At 38.6% G+C, this 20,899-nt stretch overlaps 1 protein-coding gene across 1 annotated transcript in view; it reads left to right on the top strand.

Moving 5' to 3' along the window:
* Positions 1-20,899, top strand: part of Exoc6b (exocyst complex component 6B) — a 369,762-nt gene that overhangs the window by 168,505 nt on the left and 180,358 nt on the right. Inside the window, exons 9-11 of the mRNA XM_051203059.1 lie at positions 18,288-18,371; positions 18,773-18,819; positions 20,313-20,433. Of these exons, the coding sequence (XP_051059016.1) occupies positions 18,288-18,371; positions 18,773-18,819; positions 20,313-20,433 (252 nt within the window). The remainder of the gene's footprint in view (positions 1-18,287; positions 18,372-18,772; positions 18,820-20,312; positions 20,434-20,899) is intronic.

Genomic DNA, 20,899 nt, shown 5'->3' with positions numbered 1-20,899 from the left:
GAGATTGTTAACAAGATTTAAGAATTGGTACCCTGCAGATTGTTTCATTTCCTAGGAGCTTGAAACTAAGTCTTTATTGTGTACCTCTTTAATAATTCTAGTCCATGATTTAAATTTAGTTTATTTATTTATGCAGGTCATACTTAGTATTAGTAACATGCATGAAGTTGGGTGTTTTTGTGCTTGGTTTTGAGTCTGCCATGGTGTGGATATCTTCTCACTGTCATTTTGGACCCCATCAGGGGTGGTCTTAATGAAGAATGGGGTATATTACGAGCAAACAAACAAACAAACAAACAAAAAACCCTCTTGAATTAGAGATGCTTAAATAGGAGTTAAAAGCATGAGTTTTTGCTAGGAATGCAATATATGCCATATATATATATATATATATATATATATATATATATATATATATATATATATAAATGCCAGCTCCACAAAAGCAATCCAGAGTGGACACTATTCCCTTCTATTCCTTCCTCCTTCCTTCTCCTGTTTCTTTTCACCCCCATCTCTTTAGAAACAGGCTTCTTGTCCTTTCCTCCTTGGTGCTGGAGTTCAAGCCTGAGTGGGCCATGCCTGGCATGTGTGTTATTTTTTGTCACTTACTTGTCATATGGCTTTGCTGTAGATTTAATAGGGAAAAACAAGTCAGTTTCATACTCTGAAAAGATAAAGAAGGTTAAGCCATAATTTTAGATTAAGAATTGACATAGGACATGAGATGGATGCCATAATGAATGGAAGTTTCTTATTATTTTAAGATTTCCTTTTAACACATGTGTGTGTATGATTATATTTTGTTCTAATTTTTCTCTCCCCACACCTGCTGCCTGATTCCCTTCCTCCCCTATATAGACCCCTGTTCTTTTTTCTTAATACATGTATCTGTTACTTTTTATTTCTGACTGTGAAAAGGATAATCTATGAAATGTCCACACAAATAATATACTTTATAACTAAACTTAAGCCAAGTCAGGAAGGTGACAAAGACAGATGCTAGGACAGACATGTCCATCTAGACCCCAAAGGTCTTCGGGTGAGGAACGTAGAATAGAATAAGATAGAGAGAATAAAAACTTAGTGCAATGTTCAGGGATATAGGAGGCAAAGTGGTTGATGTCTGGTGTTAGTCTTTGATCATTTCTTCACCTTATTTTGTGAAACACAATCTCTCACTGTTACCTGAACTTGACACTTTGGCTAGGTTGGCTGGCTAGCAAGCCCCATGGGGCCTCCCATCTCTGAGATTATAGGTTTGTATTATAACACCCAACTTTTATGTGGCTGCTGTGACTCCAGCTCAAGTCCCCATGCTTGTGTGTCAAGCACTTCAGCAATGGAGCTAGCGCAGCAGTCTCTAAACACAACATTGTTAAGAGAAAATTGTACTCCATGCTTTTAAAAACTGAAGCTTAGATTGTTTCATCTGTTTACCCTTTCATTCACTTCGGTATGGGTGAAAATAATTGTTTCTGTGGCCTCTGTGAAATAGCCTTTGATGAGCAGCAAGGGCAGACTATTCTGTGTATGACTCAGTTTTATACCTGTGTCTTCAGTTCTTAAAGTATGAAATAGTAAGAACCAAATATACTCCTGATGAAAAAGAGCAATAGTTTTATCTTCCCTCCGTTTCCCAGTGTTAGTTATAGCTGTAGGTTTTACAGTCAGCATCCCACACTGACGTTCCTGTTCACACTTAGCAGCTCTATGATTTCCAGTAGCCCTTTCACACGTGGTTAATCCCAAAGGAGCTGCATGGCACCAGCCTGTGATGCGACTTGAAGGCTGAGGGGACTGAGGGTTAATAAAACAAGCTACACTGCCTAGAGGATCACAGAGTTAGTAACTGGTAAAACTGGGGCCCAAGCCTGAACTTAGGACTTACATTTGATATATGCTTTCATTCTACTGTGTCACTGATGTTTCCGTCGTAGAGAAAATTCTGTACAGTCAGCTAAAACAAACAAACAAATGAACAAAAACCTGCCTTTCCCATAATGATATATTCTGGGTGATTCCTGAAAGATAAATCGATGGTAATATTTTGCATTAATTCTTGTCTTTGGAGTTTGAGAAATCTATTACAGAAGTTAAAAAGTAATGCTCTCAGTGCTTGTGGAATGATTACACTGAAATAATAGCCATATCTTACTTTCTAACATTGGCAATGACTTGGAAATCAGATGTATAGAATTAGAGAAAGGCAGCCCAGTAAAGTACATTGGTCATTGTGTAGAATGGTAAATGGGCAGGGAGGGGTGCTAGGCAGAAAGAATATGTTGAGTTATTTTCTCCAAAAATTGGGAAGACTGCCTCTTGAGGACTCTAAGAATATGCTAGTGTTGAAGTAGCTTTGGGCTTGTCAGGATGGTTTTTAGTTGAAATTTACCTTTCACTCTGTTGCTCTGTCTCTAGGTCTAGCTTAGGGAAATCAGGTAGGGAGTTTCAGGCGATATTTTAAGAGGCTCACTTCCAGCCCAGTTAGTCAGGGCCAGAGTCATTCTGGACCACTGTTAGAGCAGATCTTCCTCCCACAACTCGCCAAATGGTTCTTTGTTATGCCAGGTTAGTTTGCAGTTTGCTCTAGGATCTGACTTCAAGTGGGCCCTCCCATTCAGAAAAGAGCAAAAATTCCCCTTCTTTCCAGGCATAGTTCTGTCTTTCTTTTTTCTTTTCTTCCCCCTCCCCCCCTCTTTTGGTAGATCCCTTTAGATATTTGACCATTTAAATTGTGCTTTTGTTGAAAGTTTCTGCTGTGCACCACTCAGTGATCCTGGAGTTGTGTCTTCAGTACTTCCTGGGTGAGGGTATTGCAGACATCTGGCTACTGTGTTTACAATGACAGGTGGAAGTTGATCTCAATGTTACCAAAGCTTCTAGGACAATGAGTTCTCCTCCTGGTACTAGCTCTTGGCCCTGGCTAACACTAGGCAGGAAGTACTTTTATTCCTGTTCTGTGTTCTTTAGCTCAGCATCAGGTGGAGTCTGTACCAATCACTGCGTTACTGTACCAATTATCTGCGTTAGACTCTTTTGATCCTGATCCAGTGGAATTAGCCAGTGGACATGTCAATGCCTGCGAGACAGACCCTGTGTTACAGAAAATGGAACTAAGGAAATACCTTCATGCCTTTTCTACATGTCCCTGTTCATTGTTTTAAAACAAAACAGAAAAATTTCAAGAAACCAAGTGACTTAAGAGTTTCACCACAGTTCTATTGGCTTCCTCGGATTCATTGTTTCCAGACACATTTGATGTTTTTTTTTTTTATAAGCAATTAATTGTAATAATGGCATACTTACACATACCACAAATATTTCTTTGTATAAATAGACTCATGTTATTGTTTTTGCATATATTTATGTAATAATATATACAAAGGGGGGTAAGGAGAGATGCTAATTGTAAGAGTTCATGATGAGGGTGATGATAATGGCTCTATTTAGTGAATAATTCCTGCAGGCTATGTACCATAGTATGTGATTTCTGTAGGTTGTATTTTTTCCTTTATATTATTATTATTATTATATTAACTTTAGTCATTTATTTTACATCCTGACCCAAGTTCCCCCTCCCTCCTCTCCTCCCATTCTCTCCCCTAACCTCCATTCTGTCCACGCCCAATCCACTCTTCCTCCGTTTCTGTTTAGAAAGGGTCAGGCCTCCCTTGAGTGTCAGTCAGCCAAGCAAGGCATATCAAGTTGAGGTAGGATTAAGCTCCTCTCCTTGTATTAAGGCTAGGTAAAGCAACTCAGTATGAGGAATAGGTTCCCAAAAGCCAGCCAAAGTGTTATGGACAGGTCCTGCTTCCACTACTCAGAGTCCCCCAAATAGACCTAGATACTCAACTGTTACACATATGCAAAGGGCCTAGGTTGGTTCCATGCAGGCTCTCTAGTTGTCTGTTCAGACTCTGTGAGCTCCTGTGAACCCAGGTTGGTTTTTTTTTGTGGGTTCCGTTGTGATGACCTTGACTACCCTGGCATGTACAAACCTTCCTTCCTCTCTTCAACAGGATTTCCTGAGCATGGCCCAGTGCTTGGCTGTAGATCTCTGTATCTGTTTGCATCAGTTATTAGATGAAGGGTCCTTTATGACAGTTGGGGTAGTCACCTATCTGATTACAGGGGAAGGCCACTTCAGGCTACTTCTCCACTATTGCTAAGAGTCTTAGCTGGGGTCATCCTTGTATATTCAAGAGAGTTCCCTTTGCACCAGGTTTGTACATGACTCCAAAATGTCCCTCATTTTAAGACATCTCTTTGAGTATCCTCTTATTTATCCACCCCCCCAACCCACTCTCATATTTCCATCTCCGCTCACCCCCAGTCTACTCAGGAAATCTCTTCTGTTTCCCCTTCCCAGGGAAATCTATGCATTATTCCTTGGGCCTTCCTTGTTACCTAACCTCTCTGGGGCTGTAGATTGTAGTCTGGTTGTCCTTTACGTTACGGTTAATATTCGCTTATGAGTGACTACATACTATATTTGTCTTTCTGGGTCTGGCTTACCTCACTGAGGATGATTTTTATTCTAGTCCCATCCATTTGCCTTCAAATTTCCTGATGTCATTGTTTTTTAACAGCCCAGTAATACTCCATTGTGTAAATGTACCACATTTTCTTTATCCCTTCTTTGGTTGCAGGGCATGTAGGTTGTTTCCAGGTCATGACTATTGTGAATAACACTGTTATGAACATAGTTGAGCAAGCGTCCTTATGGTATGATTGAGCATCATTTGGGTATATGCCCAAGGTTGATATAGCTGGGTCTTGAGGTAAATTGATTACCAGTTTTCCAAGAAGCCATCATATTGATTTCCAAAGTATCTGTACAAGTTTGCACTCCCATCAGCAGTGGAGGGGTGTTCACCTTGTGCCACATCCTCTTCAACACGAGATTTCAATAGTGTTTTTGATCTTTGCCATTCTGACAAGTGTGAGATGAACTGTCAGAGTCATTTTGGTTTGTGTTTCCCTGATGGCTAAAGATGTTTAACATTTTTTAAAAAGTTGATTATCATTTAAATTAAAAACAATCTTATTTTACATATCAATCCCAGTTCCCTCTCCCTCCTGTCCTCTCATTCCCCTCACCAACCTCCCATCCCATCCCTCATCTACTCTTCAAGGAAGGTAAGGCCTCCCCCATGGGGGATCATCAAAGTCTGTCAAATCATTTGGGGCAGGACCTAGGCCTCCCTGGTGTGTCTAGGCTGAGAGAGTATCCCTCCATAGAGAATGGGCTCCCAAAGCCTATTGGTGCACTAGGGATACATACTGGTTCCACTGCCAGAGGCCCCATGGATTGCCCAGGCCCCCCAACTGACACCCACGTTCAGGGGGCCTGGTTCACTACTATATTGGTTCCCCAGCTGTCATTCTGGGGTCCATGAGCTCCCCCTTGTTCAGGCCAGCTGTTTCTGTGGGTTTCTCCAGCATGATCTTGACTCCTTTGCTCATCACTCCTCCCTCTCTACAACTGGATTCCAGGAGTTCTGCTCCATGCTTAGCTGTGGGTGTCTGCTTCTGCTTCTATCAGCTACTGGATGAAGGCTCTAGGATGGCATTTAAGGTAGTTATCAATCTCATTATAGGGAAAGGGCATTTAAGGTAGCCTCTCCATATTGCTTGAATTCTTAGTTGTGGTCATCCTTGTGGAACTCTGGAGATTTCCGTAGTGCAAGATTTCTTGTTAAGTCCATAAGGGCTCCCTCTATTAAGGTATCTCTTTCCTTGCTCTCCTCTGTTCTTCCCCAACTCGACCTTGCTGATCCTTCATGTTATCCTCTCCCTTGCCCTTCTCTCCTGCACTTTCTCCTACCTACCCCCATGCTTCCAATTTACTCAGGAGATCTTGTCCCTGTCCCCTTCTTGGGATGTGTGTGTCCATGTATGTCTCTCTCAGGCTCTCAGGGTCCTTGTTGTTTCCTAGATGTATAACTTCCCCCCCACCTTTTTTTAAGAGTATTTAGCCATTTGAGATTTTTCTATTGAGAATTTTCTGTTTATATCTGTATCTTATTTTTAAATTGGGTTATTTGGTTTTTTGATGTCTATTTTTTTTTGAGTTCTTTATAAATTTTAGAGATCACACCTCTGTCAGATGTGGGATTGGTGAGGATGTTTTCCCTTTGTATAGGCTGCTGTTTTGTGTAGGGTATATTATTTAATCCTCAAAATAGCATCATTTTACAACCCTTAGAGTATATATGGATATTCTCATTTTACAGGAGATTCAGTTGAGGTACTTTAGGGCTTAAACCAGGATTCTAACTCATAAGATTAGAACTTGAACTCAAATTCCTTTAGCTGTGGGTATTTTAGAAAAGTACTCACTACTTTAATGAATACTTGGTTGGAATTATTAAAGCCAATTAAAAGGCACAATTAAAAGACATTTAAGACTGACTCACATATAACCCCCTCAGAAAAGGTAATGATTATTAAAAGACTATGGGAGCTGCAGTTCTGGGTTAGGGTTGATTTCGTGTTGTTTTCATATGCTAAGTCAATTGGGAAAAATGGCACCTTCTGAATTTCACATGCACTTTTAAGATCACTGTTGCCTTCAGGTAAAGGCTAGGCATCACTTTTTATATAAATGGGGAATGTTTAGGCTTATTGAAGCAAATAGTTTTGTTTGGGATGCATGTTTGCAATTCATGCCTGTTTTTGCATGTCTCAGTGATTTGCTTCTTTTCATTTTTATGAATTGTGAGGGGAATTGGGCTGTTTCTAGTGTAGTGTGTCAGTGTTGTTCTTATGCAAGTCTTTTTAATGGATCTAGATATTAGTTTGTCTTGGTAAAATATTTAGAATTGGGATAGTCTACTTAACCTGTTGTTAATGTTACTGTTGATTCATATAGTTCTACTTAATTTATATAAATGCCATGTCTTTTAATTTTGAAGTTCATGGAGGTTTTCCTTATGAATGAACACTTAGTGTAATTTGGTAAGATTTTAAAAAAGGTATATGGTCTCCACAACTTCCCTGAAATTGGTAAGTGTCCAGTATGCTAAGTGACATTATCGTGCGTTATGTACAAATTACTTACTATAAAATTCTAGTAAAGATTCTGGTGGGGATTAACTGGTAGAGCTACTCTGGAAATCAATACAGTGCTTTTCCAAACTTAAGTGTAACCAAAATGCACTCTTGATCATTTATCCCTTCTGGGCTACAATCTATACAAGAATATTTATAGCAGCATTATTCATAATTATTCCACACTAGATGAGTGGTTAAGTAAATGGTGAATTTTTCAGATGAATATGGCAGTCCTGGTAGGTAACATCTCATAATTCTATTAAAGAGGCATTCCAGTTTTTTGGCATGTGGTTATATCTAGTATGCCTGCTCATGTGTTTGTGTGTTCGCGTGTATGGATGGGCACACATTGTGCATTTGTCAATATGTGAGCCCGGAGGCCCAGGCTGACATCAGAAGCCTTCCTGTATCACTCTCCACTTATTCAGTGAGGCAGGATCTCTTACTTGAGTCTAGAGATTATTTGTTTTGCTAGTGTAGTGAGTCAGCAAGTACCAGAGATCCCTTTATCTGCCTCCCAAGTTTGTGAAATTTCAGGTGGTCCAGTGGGTTCTAGGGATCCAGCCCTCATACTTTCATGGAAAGTACTTTATTTGTTGAGTCATCTCACTAACCCCTAATGTAACATTCTTAAAATGACAAAATTATAGAAGGGAGATCAGATTAGTGGTTACAAAGAACTGTGCAGTGCTAGAGGGCAGTCAGAACTGTGGAAAGGAACTTGAAAATATGCATCATGATTATGTCATTGTAAATGTCCTTATGTGATGCAATAGTTCTCTAAGACATTTGCTGTTGGGGGAACAGGTGAAGTGTGGTGGTGTTTCAGCTCTTTTATTGCAACAGTATTTTGATGTACAGTTCTCATGATAGGAAGTTAAAGTGCCAGTGGAATACTTTGCTCAACTTTTCCTCTCTCTTTTTTCTTATTTCTTGTATCATTTACCAATTATAAACCAATTTTCCACTTTGTTTACTTTCAGTCATTCTGCTCGTTTTTTTTAAGAGCCACTGAATCTCAGTATGACAGATTATGTAGTATAGATTCTAAATTAGTCTTTTTAGGGGATAAGATTTATTTGAACAAAACTTCCAATTCCTCACTTAAGTATTCAAATTCTCTCTCTCTCTCTCTCTCTCTCTCTCTCTGTGTGTGTGTGTGTGTGTGTGTGTGTGTGCATCTGTCGGTCTGTGTAATGTGATTTAAAATTTCAGGAGTTATCAGGTGTCTTCAGTAAAGCATTCATTACATATGTTTGTGCATCATAATAACAACATGTATAACTCAGTTTATAAAGTACTTTGAATCTCAGAGTTTGTGCTCCTCATAGCATTGATTTCCTTGCAAGTATCTGAGGAATCCCTTTGAAGATGTCTGACTCTTTCTATATAAAATGTTTACATTGCACCTTCTTTGTAAAGCCTTTACTTTTTCATTTTGAGAACTATCACCAATTTTTCATTGCCTTCATCTATATGAAGATGCTATTATATTTTTAAAAGCCCCATTTCCCATTCGTTCCTAAGCAGAGGTTCTATTCACTTTGTAAGGAGGAAGCAGATTAGGAGACTTGGGGAAGTTTCAGCTTCCAAATTGTAAAGCACCTTAGCACTTTAGAAGATTAACACAAATGAGTTAGTTTATAAGAGACTTTCCTTAAAAATTACACTGTGAAACCAGATGTTTGTTTAGTACCTTCGTTGACTACCAGCTTTGGGAGTAATTCCTTGGAGAGAATGCAGAAATGCCCCATTTTCAATTGGAGTTCTTTTGGATCCATTTCTTTCTGACGGGAACAATGACTATCCTTGCTTATTGTGTATAGAAAATTCAGAAATTTTTTGTGTCTTCTTGGTCAAGCAGTTTGCTTTACCCCCTTCTTATATATCCTTGTTTGTTCCTAGTACATCAGGGGCCATGTAATGAAAAGGTGGTATTTGTGGTGGGGGCATTGTAACTCATATCCCATTGTTTTTAAAAGTATATAGTAACTTAGGTTTTAATTGTTCTGTATTGAATTATGTCATGTACTAAATTTTTCTTGTTAATCGTTCTTAACTGGGATGGATCTTACTCTTCATAAAGTGCACAGTTACATACAAATTATTCAGGTTAGGGGATCCGTAGCAAAAGGAACACTTACCTTAAAAGTGAAATTCAAATCTTTGCCTGATCAATTGCCCTAATCACGGAGGAAGTCTGCATTTTTGCTCTAGCCAGGTAAGTAGGTTGTAATTCTAAGCGGTTTGGTTTACTGAGCATGATTAAGACACCCTTCCCTTTGAGGTTTACCCTTTCGCTTTAAGGTACAACTGTTTATCATCTTAGGTCAAAGGTTATAAAAAGCAGTCATCAATTAGAGCTTTATTGGTTGTAATTGGTAATGCTCTGAAAGGAGCCAGCTGAACTGAATCTGATAATAAAAGACTCTTTGTGAAAATATTTAATAAATTAACACTCTGTCTTGGACCGGGGAAGCTAATTATAAAGGCCAAGATTGTTAATCATGATGTTTACGTTCTTCAAAAGCACAGCCTGCTCCATAATCATTAGACTTCAGGTTCCTTTCTTTTCTGTGTTTAAACCCCAGAGGGGATGCTCTTCCGTGCCTCCTGCCTGGGTATCACTGCAGGAGGAAATGCCAAGACAAACACAGGTTATATGGGCATCTGAAAAATAAACACGACTCTGCCGGTGCATCAGACTGCCTCTGCTCTTTCCAAGAAGGGTCAGAAGTTTATGTAGATGCACTTTTTGGGCGTTTGAATAAAATAAAAAGTGGAGTCATTTGAAAATAATGGTATTTTTAATGACAAATTGTCTACCAGAGCAATCACCCTTTCTTCATAGCTTATTTTCTGAGATGTTTTGACATGTTGTGGCTTTTGAAATGCAGGCATTTTTCTGACCCATAAAGTAGGTTCCCAGAGTTGTGACACAACCATCCTGACTCCTGAGTGACCTTGTTGGGGGAACACTTTGAATGGGTTTTTACATCTGGGAACGGAATGTTTCTAGATTTAAGCAATAGGGGGCATCTTGGGGTTGTTCTTTACACATGTTCCTGCAGTCTGATCTTTAGGGCAGTTCTAATGAAAGAAACCCTGCTTTGGGCCTGCTGTGCAAATTAGCCATCTGGTGAAGTGTAATATCCCGCTGAACATCATTATGGGGCTCTAGGAAGAGTGCTCCCCTTTACAGATGGACACAAATTAAAATCGCCCTTTAAGGGTTGTGTGTGTGTGTGTGTGTGTGTGTGTGTGTGTGTGTGTGTTTAATCTCTGAATAAACCTGTCTACACTTGGTTGCCGTGACAGTTAAAAGAATGTTCCAGCTGCAGGCAGGGTGGTGAAATTACAGGCTTTGCCCAAATGGAAATACTGCTTCCTGTAGACAAGCCGGAAGAACAATGGTGTGCATTTCCCTTCTTCCATTCACTTCCTTTGTTCTTTGTCTAGATGTTTTTCTGTTTCTGAGGGTTATTTTCTTTTGCAGTAATTAGTTAAAAACAAAACAAAACAAAAAAGTCTTTCATAGATGGCATACCACAGAAAGAACTGCTTGGTTAAGGCTTGTGTAGTCAGCCAATGGCCTAGTCAGTATGTGAAGAAGAGGATACAGGGTCTGTCCTCCTTTGCATGCTTTGTAGACATATTGCCCACAGGAGGCAGCTTCTAATGTTAGCTTTTTCCCCTTTCTATAACACTACACAAAGATTCCACTATTGTTTAAAGATATGAGGCTCAGTAACTCCATGAAATAGGTGTCTGTGCATGGTTGTTCCATAGGATCCATGGAGTACTGTCCCTGCCCTACTGTCATAAACAATATCTGTGGTTTTGTCTGTCACCTGTGCATATCATCCAGACAGTATAAATCACCTCCAGATTAGCCATGGTGTCTAACCCCATGCAAGTCTGCATAAGAAATTGTTACACTTACTGTTTAGGGAATAGTGACAAGGAAAATAGCCTGTATGTGTTCTGTACAGACACAGTTCTGTGGGTTTTTTAATATTGAAAGAAAATCTAATATATTTTTTTTATTTACTCCACCCTGTTTTGTATGAGTGCATCAACACATGCTACAGTGCTGGTCTTAGGACAGTTTGGGAATCAGGTCTCTTCTTCCTCCGTGTGTGACTCCAGGGATTGAACTCAGGTTATTGGGCTTAGATATAATACCTGCTGAGCCATTTTTCCAGCTTCTTTTCCATTATGGAATATTTGTGACCCATAGTTGGTTGAAGTTACAGATGGAGAGCCATCTGTAACTGCATAAATGGATGGCTAGCTAGATATGTTATACATTTTTATCTATATTAGAAAAGACATCCATTGAAAGGGTTTTTTGTTTGAAATTTCTCTCTTCCAATCCTAGACATGATCCCAATTGTTTGTTGGTGCACATTTGTAACCTATATCTGCAGAATGTGTGTTTGAACATGGTTAGAAGCTGATTTTCCTGCTCCTACATACTTAAACACAAAGTGTCACTCATTTGTCCACTTTAGATGGCAATAGTCATTGTTTGTGTTTCTCTCCTGACTAGGCAAGAATTTAAACACATGAAGAAGAGTTTAGGCTTTCTACTTATATTTTTATTTTAAACATTTACTTGGTGATTCTGACATTTGCATGCTTGAAGAATGTGTGTTTGAGGAAAAGCAAGGGACAGTGTAGTGGGTAAAGACGTTGAAGGATGTTTTCCAGAAAGAGTTCAGTAAAAGGAGCATACACAGTGTACTGCTGCTTCTCTGTGGAAATGTGTGTGGGATGTAGGTTACCCGAGGGGATACGCTTAGAGAGAGCTCACCAAAGAGTGTATGGTCACCATCATCACCAAGTATTTTTACCCTGGGTGGCTTTATGTTCATGTTGCCTATTTCCTGTTTCCTAACTTTTGTAAAAGTCACATTTTACTTTTGTAATCAATAAGTTTAAAAACCTATACATATTGTGGAAAATACAAGTAGCAAAAGTTTTTTGTTTTTTTTTTTTTTTTTTTTTTAAAGAGAGAATCATTTCCAGCAGTCTGTCAAAGTGTGTGTTTTCCTGGTAAATCCAGTGTTGATGTGAATAATCTGTGACATTATACCCCAGGGTATAATTTAATACTAAACATGTAAGTTCAGATTGACTTTAGTGAACAGAATAGCAAGGAGGCGAGGAGCTTAAAGCTTGAGACTGTGAAAGGCAATGCAAACACTGTGAAAGGCAATAATCTGTGAGACTGTGATCTCAGGGAGATGTCCTGTTAGTTTCCGGGGGTTTCTGTCACATGTGGTCAGGTGATGACCTAATTTCTTTCTCTTCCTTCCTTTCTTTCCTTCTTCCTTCCTTTCCTCCTTCCCTTCCTAACTTTCTTTCCTTCTTCTTTTTTGATAATATTTTTATATTTAAATTTGAAACAAGCTTGTTTTACATGTCAATCCCAATTCTTTCACCCCCCCTCCTCCCCATGCTCCTCCCAACCTCCATCCCATCCCCTTTCTGCTCCCCAGAAAGGGTGAGGCCACCATGGGGGATCTTCAAAGTCTGTCATGTCATTTGGAGCCAGGCCTAGGCCCTCCCCCATGTGTCTAGTCTGAGGGAGTGTTCTTCTATGTGGAATGAGCTCCCAAAGTTCGTTCTTATACTAGGGATAAATACTGATTCACTACCAGAGGCCCCATAGACTGCCCAGTCCTCCTAACGCCCATGTTCAGGGAGTCTGGATCGGTCCTATGATGGGTCCATGAGCTCCCCTTTGTTCAGGTCATCTGTTTCTGTAGCCTGGTCTTGACCCCTTTGCTTATCACTCCTCCCTCTCTACAACTGTTCAGCTCAGTGTGTGTGTGTGTGTGTGTGTGTGTGTGTGTGTGTGTGTGTGTGCTTCTGTTTCCATCAGCTACTGGATGAAGGCTCTAGGATGGCATACAAGGTAGTCATCATTTTCATTATCGGGGAAGTGCATTTAAGGTACTGTGTTGCTATTGCTTAGATTGTTATTTGGGGGTGATGACCTAATTTCTAAATTATTTATTTACTCTTAAAAGATACTTTATTTAGCTGTGTTTATCACCTCTCAGGAGTAGGTGCCAAGGGGATCAGTTCAGGGACTTCCTCAACTACACAGTGAGTTCTAGGCCAGGCTAGGTTATATGAGAGCTTGTGTCAAAACAATATCCTCTTTACTTCTAGCAAAACAAAGAGATCCCTTATTTAACATACTGTTTGTTTATTAACATCAGCCAATCACACTATAATAATGTTTGCACGAACCTCATTTGACACAGAGGCTATATCTATAAGTCACACGGTAACCCTTCATGAGTTTAGGAACACTGGGCAACATTTTAATGTTATAGGTAAGGACCATTCTAAAGGTCAGAATCATGAGCAAAAAGCACAAAAATGCAGAGAATGTGGCATTGGATAGGCCATGAAAGTGATACCGGTTTACAGTGACTGAAACAAAAGGCAGCATATTGCCTTGTTTGACCTTAACTAGGAACATGTGTATTGGACAATTTGAAGTTTTAGAAATTCTACACATAGCTGTGAATGTCTATGAATGAGCTATGAGTATTGGTTTTGGAGTTCAGCTAACTTTTAACAGGTGGTGAATTTGCAAAGTACTGAGATTTTGCATGGTGAAAATGGCTGTATCCTTTCTCCTGTGTTCCATCTGTAAATGAGATGCCATCAGACTATTGACCAGGTGAGAAATGCTGTGTGAGCTCCTCCTGTTCTTTATCACCACTTGTTCTTGTGCCTTCTGAATGCACCTCAGATCTCCCCCCACCCTTCCCTGGAGGGAGAGACAGCCCAGCTTGTCCTTGAGCTTATGGTTTTCCTGCCTGTCAGGCTTCCCAATGCTAGGACAGCAGGCATGTGCCATTGTCCTGCATTTCTCACTGACCTTTTGGAATCTCGTTTTTCCTTATTTCATTCTAGTCTCTATACTTGAATTCTAAAATGTAGGAAGTTCTTTCTGTCATTACAGCTATTGCCAAATAATTTACAAATTCCTTGTAGCCTTCTCTTTAGCTATCCCTGTACCTCACCGTAGAGAACTTCCTTTAGATTTTTAGTATGTATGATGGGCTGCTTTCTTTGAGTCTCAGTGTATGTACATTCTAGGAAGAATCTGTGATTCTGAGTTTGGAGCTGAACTGAAGCCCTATGTGGTTCATCAGGCAGCCTGTTTCTGAAATGGGAGACACTCTACTCCTTAGACTAGACTGATCAAATGCCTACTTCTTGAATTCTGCCTTTAGACAACAAGTTGGCAAAATTGTCAGAAGGAACAGAATTATTAAAAGTGAGTTATTTGATAGACACCAGGAATAATCCAACACATTTTTATAGATTGGAAACCAGATATGTTAGATAAGTTGGCCCTTTTCTGTTGAAAGAATATTAGAAAAAAATGAATTTGACTTTTATATAGAATTTCCTCTTGTATATTCTCTATAATTTATAAGAAAGAAATCAAATTCGTGCCTGATGGTCTAATTAGAATGGAGGCTTTTCCTAAAGTTACAGTTAAGTATATCTTGGCTCTGAAGAATGTTTTGTTTTTTTGTTTTGTTTTGTTTTTAAAGTACGACTCTGAAGAATGTTAAATATGTAATGTCATACTTGGATAATAAAGGTCACTTAGGGCTGTTAATCTTAAAATGAAAAGCCCTTCAGTGTATACAGCATGTAATTGACATTTAACAACACCACTATCCTATGAGTTGGTGACAAATAGGGAATAACTTTAGCAAATCAAATGGCAGCTTCCACTTGTTACTTGATAATATGAATAATTTCCTTCCTCATTAAATGGTGGATGAATAAAATGATGAAATAGTCATGCTAATATCTGATTTCATTTTATAGATAAATACTTATACAGAGTGATAATAATTTTAGCAGTTTAAGTTTAGGATGTTTGTTTTTAATGAAACAGGGCTTAAAGCCATGACTCAGGGTCAAGTTCACCTTGTACCTATATCTATATAGCTTGTGGAATGAAACTGAGTTTGACATTTTTACATAAAAAAGTACTTTTTCATGACAGGTAAAAATTATAATATTATTTCAATTTCTCCAAGGAGGGTCTTGGGGTACATGCTACATTTCTTTCCACGTTGTCTGCAGCCATCTTAGCACTGCAGTGGAGTGAGTGAACAAGCTGCTGGTCAGCGGGGTGGGGGCAGTTCTCCTCTTTACAGAAGGTGTTTGTCCAACCTCAAGCTGGATTATATAGAAGCACAGATTAAGATAATGAGACGAGGTTATAATATGGGTTATTATATTTTATTTGGGGAGAAGTCACTTATACGAGAAGCCAGTGACCCACAAATTCCCGTTCGAAGGATCCACACCCAGGCTGGTCTCTGTGACCAGACTGGAACCAAGAGAGTGAGCTGGGGTCTGGAACCCCAGACCTAGCCTTTCCCCATCACATCCGCACCTGTGACCACTGGCTTGGTCATTACAACAGGTGTGGGAGTGGTAGCTATCTCACTACAATTCCCCTTTTAGTATAAAGAAAAGATTTAGACTTGATACAAAACTATATACAAAGATGGCAAATATCAAGTGTGCTCTAGAAGAAGGGAATGTAAGAACATACACACTTAAGACCTATTGCCAGTGAAGCAACAAGAGCAAATGGCAAGAACTTCTACATATCCAGTCTTAGGGTGAAGGCATGACAGAGATTGCTATAGAGTTGTCCTAAGCTGGAAAGTTTAAGTCTTGTATCTAAAATTTCTGAAATATAGGAAGAGAGAACAATAATTATTAAAGTCTAATCTTCAACCTCATCAAAGACCTGAGAAGGAGGATAGCAAAACTAGGGTAGGCAGGAAGTGCAGGCAACAAACTTCCAAAAGGTGCAGGGAAGAGAGAAATATCAGGCTACCTGGACAGTCACTTAAGTCTCACAGCAGAGTAGGGGCAGCCAGCTTTGGCTAAGGCCTAGAGTTTCTGACTGACTAAAGAATGTCTTACCCTGACATGGCAAGGTTCAGCAGTCTTCTGTGTTTGTCTCCTGCAAGCACAGTAGGACAGCATGTCCAAAGTCAGCAGTTGAGGTGGGGGCAGTTATTTGCCCAAGAGACCATTAGCAGAAGAGAGAATGGACTCCAGAAAGAGTGACATCAGTGCCCAACATACTCTCAGGGATAGTTCAGCTGTTAGGAGCTACTGTGTCTCATGTCAATGGAGCACTAATATTAAACCATTTAAATGCCATGTTCTGCAGGTCTGTGAAGTGTTTGAAGATCAGACATCTATGTCTAATGAGTCTCATAGGTATAAGAAACATGGGTGATGATAATCTGTAATACTCAGGAATGTAGCTGTACAAATGGCTGAAACTTCCCAAAATAATTTAGCAAGGACAATGATTTAAGCCATATATATATATATACATATATATATATGTATATATGTATATATGTGTATATATATATACATATATGTATATGTGTGTGTGTGTGTGTGTGTGTGTGAAACAGAGGTAGAATTGAAATGTCTTGACCAGAGGTAGAACTGAATAGTGCAACATGATAAAAAATATTCTAAATCGCCTAAATTGCATCTTTATACAAAATATCTTAAACATATATAAAATCATACATACATAGAATATGATAAAGATATTTGTGCACAAAACTTCATATATACAAATTATTCAAGAAAGGAATGTAAACTTAATTTTACATAAGTTACAACATACAAGAATCTATAACAATGTAACTTGTCTATAGCTAATAATTACTAAGATAATTTACAAGAAGCTATGTTAATCTACCTATATCCATCTTAACCATACCTTTTCCATCCATACTCTTAAACTTATCTAAATGAGATACCTGAGTCTGACCATCACCTTCCATACCTAATCCTATATAATTAAAAAACCAACCCTATGCAGGAATATTATCCCTTAATGCCAACAGTAGGGGAAAGGGTTACTTCCTGTTGAAATGGGATGGCGATGGCTCTATGGGATCCTATAAGAAAAAGGAAATTAAAGCAACGATAGGACTAACAGTAACCCTTGTAGCTAGTCTCTGTGTGGCAGGTGATGCTTGACTGAAGTTCTTATCTGAAGCTCTGGCCAGAGTGTAATAAGAGCGTCTGGAGATGTCTAGAGCAATATAGTCCCATATCGATTTTAGGGTGGTGTGTGTCAGTTCAAAGGCTTCAAGTTGGATCAAGTGGAATCGAGAAAGTGGGGTCCCATCTTCTTTCTGGAGAGTTCAAAGATTGTTGTTAGGAATTGTTAATTGTTCCTTGTGGAAAACTTAAAAATTAATATCAACACAGAAATTTCAACTTTTATAGGTATGCATACTGGGAAAGGCAACAATAAGGATGAAAATAAGTATGAGGGAAATTAGGATTTCAGAGAGAGAACCGAGTTTAGACAAATGACACTCCCTAGATTTCATTTTCTTCTATCTTATACCAATTGCTTGTTTGATATAAGACAGAAACTCTGAATTTTATTTTAAAAACATGCTTGAATTTAGAGGAGGAAAGCCAAATCCAACTCTAAAGTCAGCATTGGTTTACATGAATTGGTACTAATAGAGTACTAGGAAGTAAAGAGAAATAAATTTTTGTATAGAAATAATTCACCAGAATTAGATATTGGTACCACCTGTCAGAGTCTTCTTTGATGGTTCTTTCTGGATAGCTACCTTCTCTTCTTTAGGTACGTGTTCAGCATCGTTTGGCTTTTTGTTCTTGTTCTGTCTACCTGAGAAGACTTCACCTAAGAAATGGATTTGCCATCCCTAGCTCTAGCTTTTCCCACTTTCTGTTGACCCTTTGATCATGAATGATTTGAAAGCTGTCTTTCATCCTGGGCATTCTTCCTTTTGGAATGTTTTATTTGGTTTTGAAGGGACATTTTCTTGCTTACTACAACTTTTAAGGTTGTTTGTTTTACCTTCATTTTTATGAATTTGTGATTATTGACTCAGAAACCAGCCTTGGTTGCTGAAGCTTGTGTTCTGACCATGTAAAGGTCACTTCTGTCTATTCTTCAGGGTTTGGTGATTAGGTTCAATAATGGTTATAGTTGCTTTTATCATCTGTGATTATTATCATTATTACAATAGTAGGTTTTGAGATATATGGTCTTCTTCAAATTCTATACCTGAAGTTGACTGCATTCTTTTCAATTTCAAGGATAATTGACTCAATTGTATTATTTCCTCTTGCTTGTTTTACAGGGTGCCCGAGAAACGTTTGAAAATTACTACCGAAAACAGAGGCGAAAACAGGCTCGTTTGGTTCTCCAGCCTCCCTCAAACATGGTAGGCTTGCTACTTGCATTTTCCGTGCTTTTATTCTTCTCTTTCTGGTAGCTGCACATGTGTGCATCTGTGTCTGTGTCTGGAAGCTTATGCATGTGAAACTGCCCGTATCTGCTTGGTGTCAGTCTAACATAACTTTGGTGGATCTGCTTTGAAGTAAGAATAGCAATAAATATTTCTTGACTGTTATGTACCATCCATTATTCTAAGTTCTAGGTATGTATCAGGTTCTTTCATTCACATTGTTAACATGCAGAATTGTGGCATTATTATTATTATTATTATTTATTATTATTATTACCTCGTAGTCTGTGAGATTAAGCTTCCTGAGAGTAAGTAATTGATTTTTCACATCTTAAAGTAACAACACAGAAACTTTAATTTTGCTTTCTTTGTTGCAGCATGAAACTTTAGATGGCTACAGGAAGTATTTCAATCAAATTGTAGGGTAGGTACATATTTGAGTTTCTATACTTATAAAAGATATACCTTTACTTGGGAAATTTTATTCCATTCTTTTGGCAAATTCAAAAGAAAAGATCTAGTTCTAATCTTATTATAATTTAAAAGGAACATCTTCTGGTACCACACACCTGTAAGTCAGTGAGTGCTTGGGGAGGTTGAGAGAGGGGCATCACCCTGGGTTGCATAGAGATAATGCTTTTCAAAAATAAACAAACAACTAAACATACAGCATACTGGTTTCAGCATTATCTTCTTGGAGGGCACTTTTGTGATAAAATAAATGAAAATGGACTCATAATTTTATTATACTTGATGTTTTGTTTCTCCATTCTTTGTTCCAATATGGAACAAGATAATCAGCCACACTGGCAGAATTTTTCCAGACAGTAAAATATTATAGGCCTAGAAGAATTTAGCACCTCTGTCACAACTCTTTGGCTCTTTGCCAGTCTGAAATCAGCTACGTGTGATTAAGAAATCTGTGAGTATGACTGTTACATTAAAATAACTTGTATTAAACAGGTTATTGCTTCAGTGTAATGAGTAACTCTCATTATGCCTATCATTGAGGGTTGAAGGATATAGCTACTGTTAGTGATTGCCTAGCATGCATGGGTTTGATCCTCGGCACTGCATAAGACCAGGTGTGGTGGCACATATTTATAATGTTCCCAGCACAGGGAACACAGGCGGTTGGCTACACATGCAGTTTAAGGCCAGCCTAAGCTCCATGAGACCTTCGTGTGTGTGTGTGTGTGTGTGTGTGTGTGTGTGTGTGTGTGTGAGAGAGAGAGAGAGAGAGAGAGAGAGAGAGAGAGAGAGAGAGAGAGAGAGAGATTTGGGTAATTTAAAAATCCTCTAAGTTTTCTTTTGATTTGAGTGAGCAGGATAACTGAAGATATGTTTAAAATGTACAATAAGCCACAACAATGGAATTTAAAATGGAAGTTTATAATTAAAAAAAAAATATCCCAGCCTGAGTTTTTATTTTGAGGCAAGGGTCCATAAAGTTACTTTAAAATTCATTCTTTAGCTTAGGCAAGTCTTACTTTAGCCTCCTGAGTTACTGGGGTTATAGGTCTGATTTGCAGAATTGTTTTGATATATATTACCTTGAACTCTTAAAAAAATCTATAAATTTTAGTGTTTGTTGTCTGCTTTAGTTTCTTGAAGTGTATTGTATTTTAAAATGACATTGGAAGTAGGTTGTGTGTGCCACTCTTTCCAATTGTTGGGCTGTGTGGTTGACACTCATTTGAAATGAAAGTTCAGTCTTGGTAGAGTGTCTAAGATATTAATATGATTGTAGATACTTTCTCAACATGTCAAGTAATTTCATTTATTATAATTAGTAGCTTCATTCAGAAAAAAATTCCTTTTGAGTTAATGGGCAGATATGAACATCAAAGCGTAGTGGTCAAGGTATAACAACTGTAACATCTGACATTTGTTCTTTTCTTTTCTTCCCAATCTCAGCTTTTTTGTTGTTGAAGATCACATTTTGCATACAACCCAGGGCTTAGTGAATAGAGCTTACATTGATGAACTGTGGGAAATGGCACTTTCAAAGACCATCGCAGCATTGCGCACCCACTCGGTACGTAGGATGCCCCAGAAAGTTCTTATTTATCACTGAGAATCTGCATACTCTTTGGTGTTGTGCTGATTTCAAGTTGACATATGTATATATATCTTTGGCAGTCCCGATTTGAAGATCGTGGGAATGGTTCATTTAGATTTCTGAGTTCCGCAACACCGAGCTTGCCTTGTTAATGCTATCTGCAGTAAGAAGCAGTCACTCACATCTGTCCATAAGTCTTTGTCTGCCCATTTCATACACTTCATTCTCACTGGGTACAAAGTGACGTTATCATTAGTACATTGTTATGTGCTTCATATTTATTAATTCAGAAAATGCCTCATGTGCTATACACACGTATGCATATAGCTAAAGGATTGCTGTAGTCAATGTTATAATCTTTGCTGCTAGCTCTACAATTGACCTTCCTCTCTGCTTGCCTAGGCTAAGGTGTCTATGTTTTTGCTTGCCAACCACCTGCTAA

This window comes from Phodopus roborovskii, unplaced genomic scaffold, assembly GCF_943737965.1.
Source record: "Phodopus roborovskii unplaced genomic scaffold, PHOROB, whole genome shotgun sequence".
Classification (NCBI taxonomy): domain Eukaryota; kingdom Metazoa; phylum Chordata; class Mammalia; order Rodentia; family Cricetidae; genus Phodopus; species Phodopus roborovskii.
Note: the sequence above shows the minus strand (reverse complement) of the source record. Positions and strands in the feature narration are given on the sequence as shown.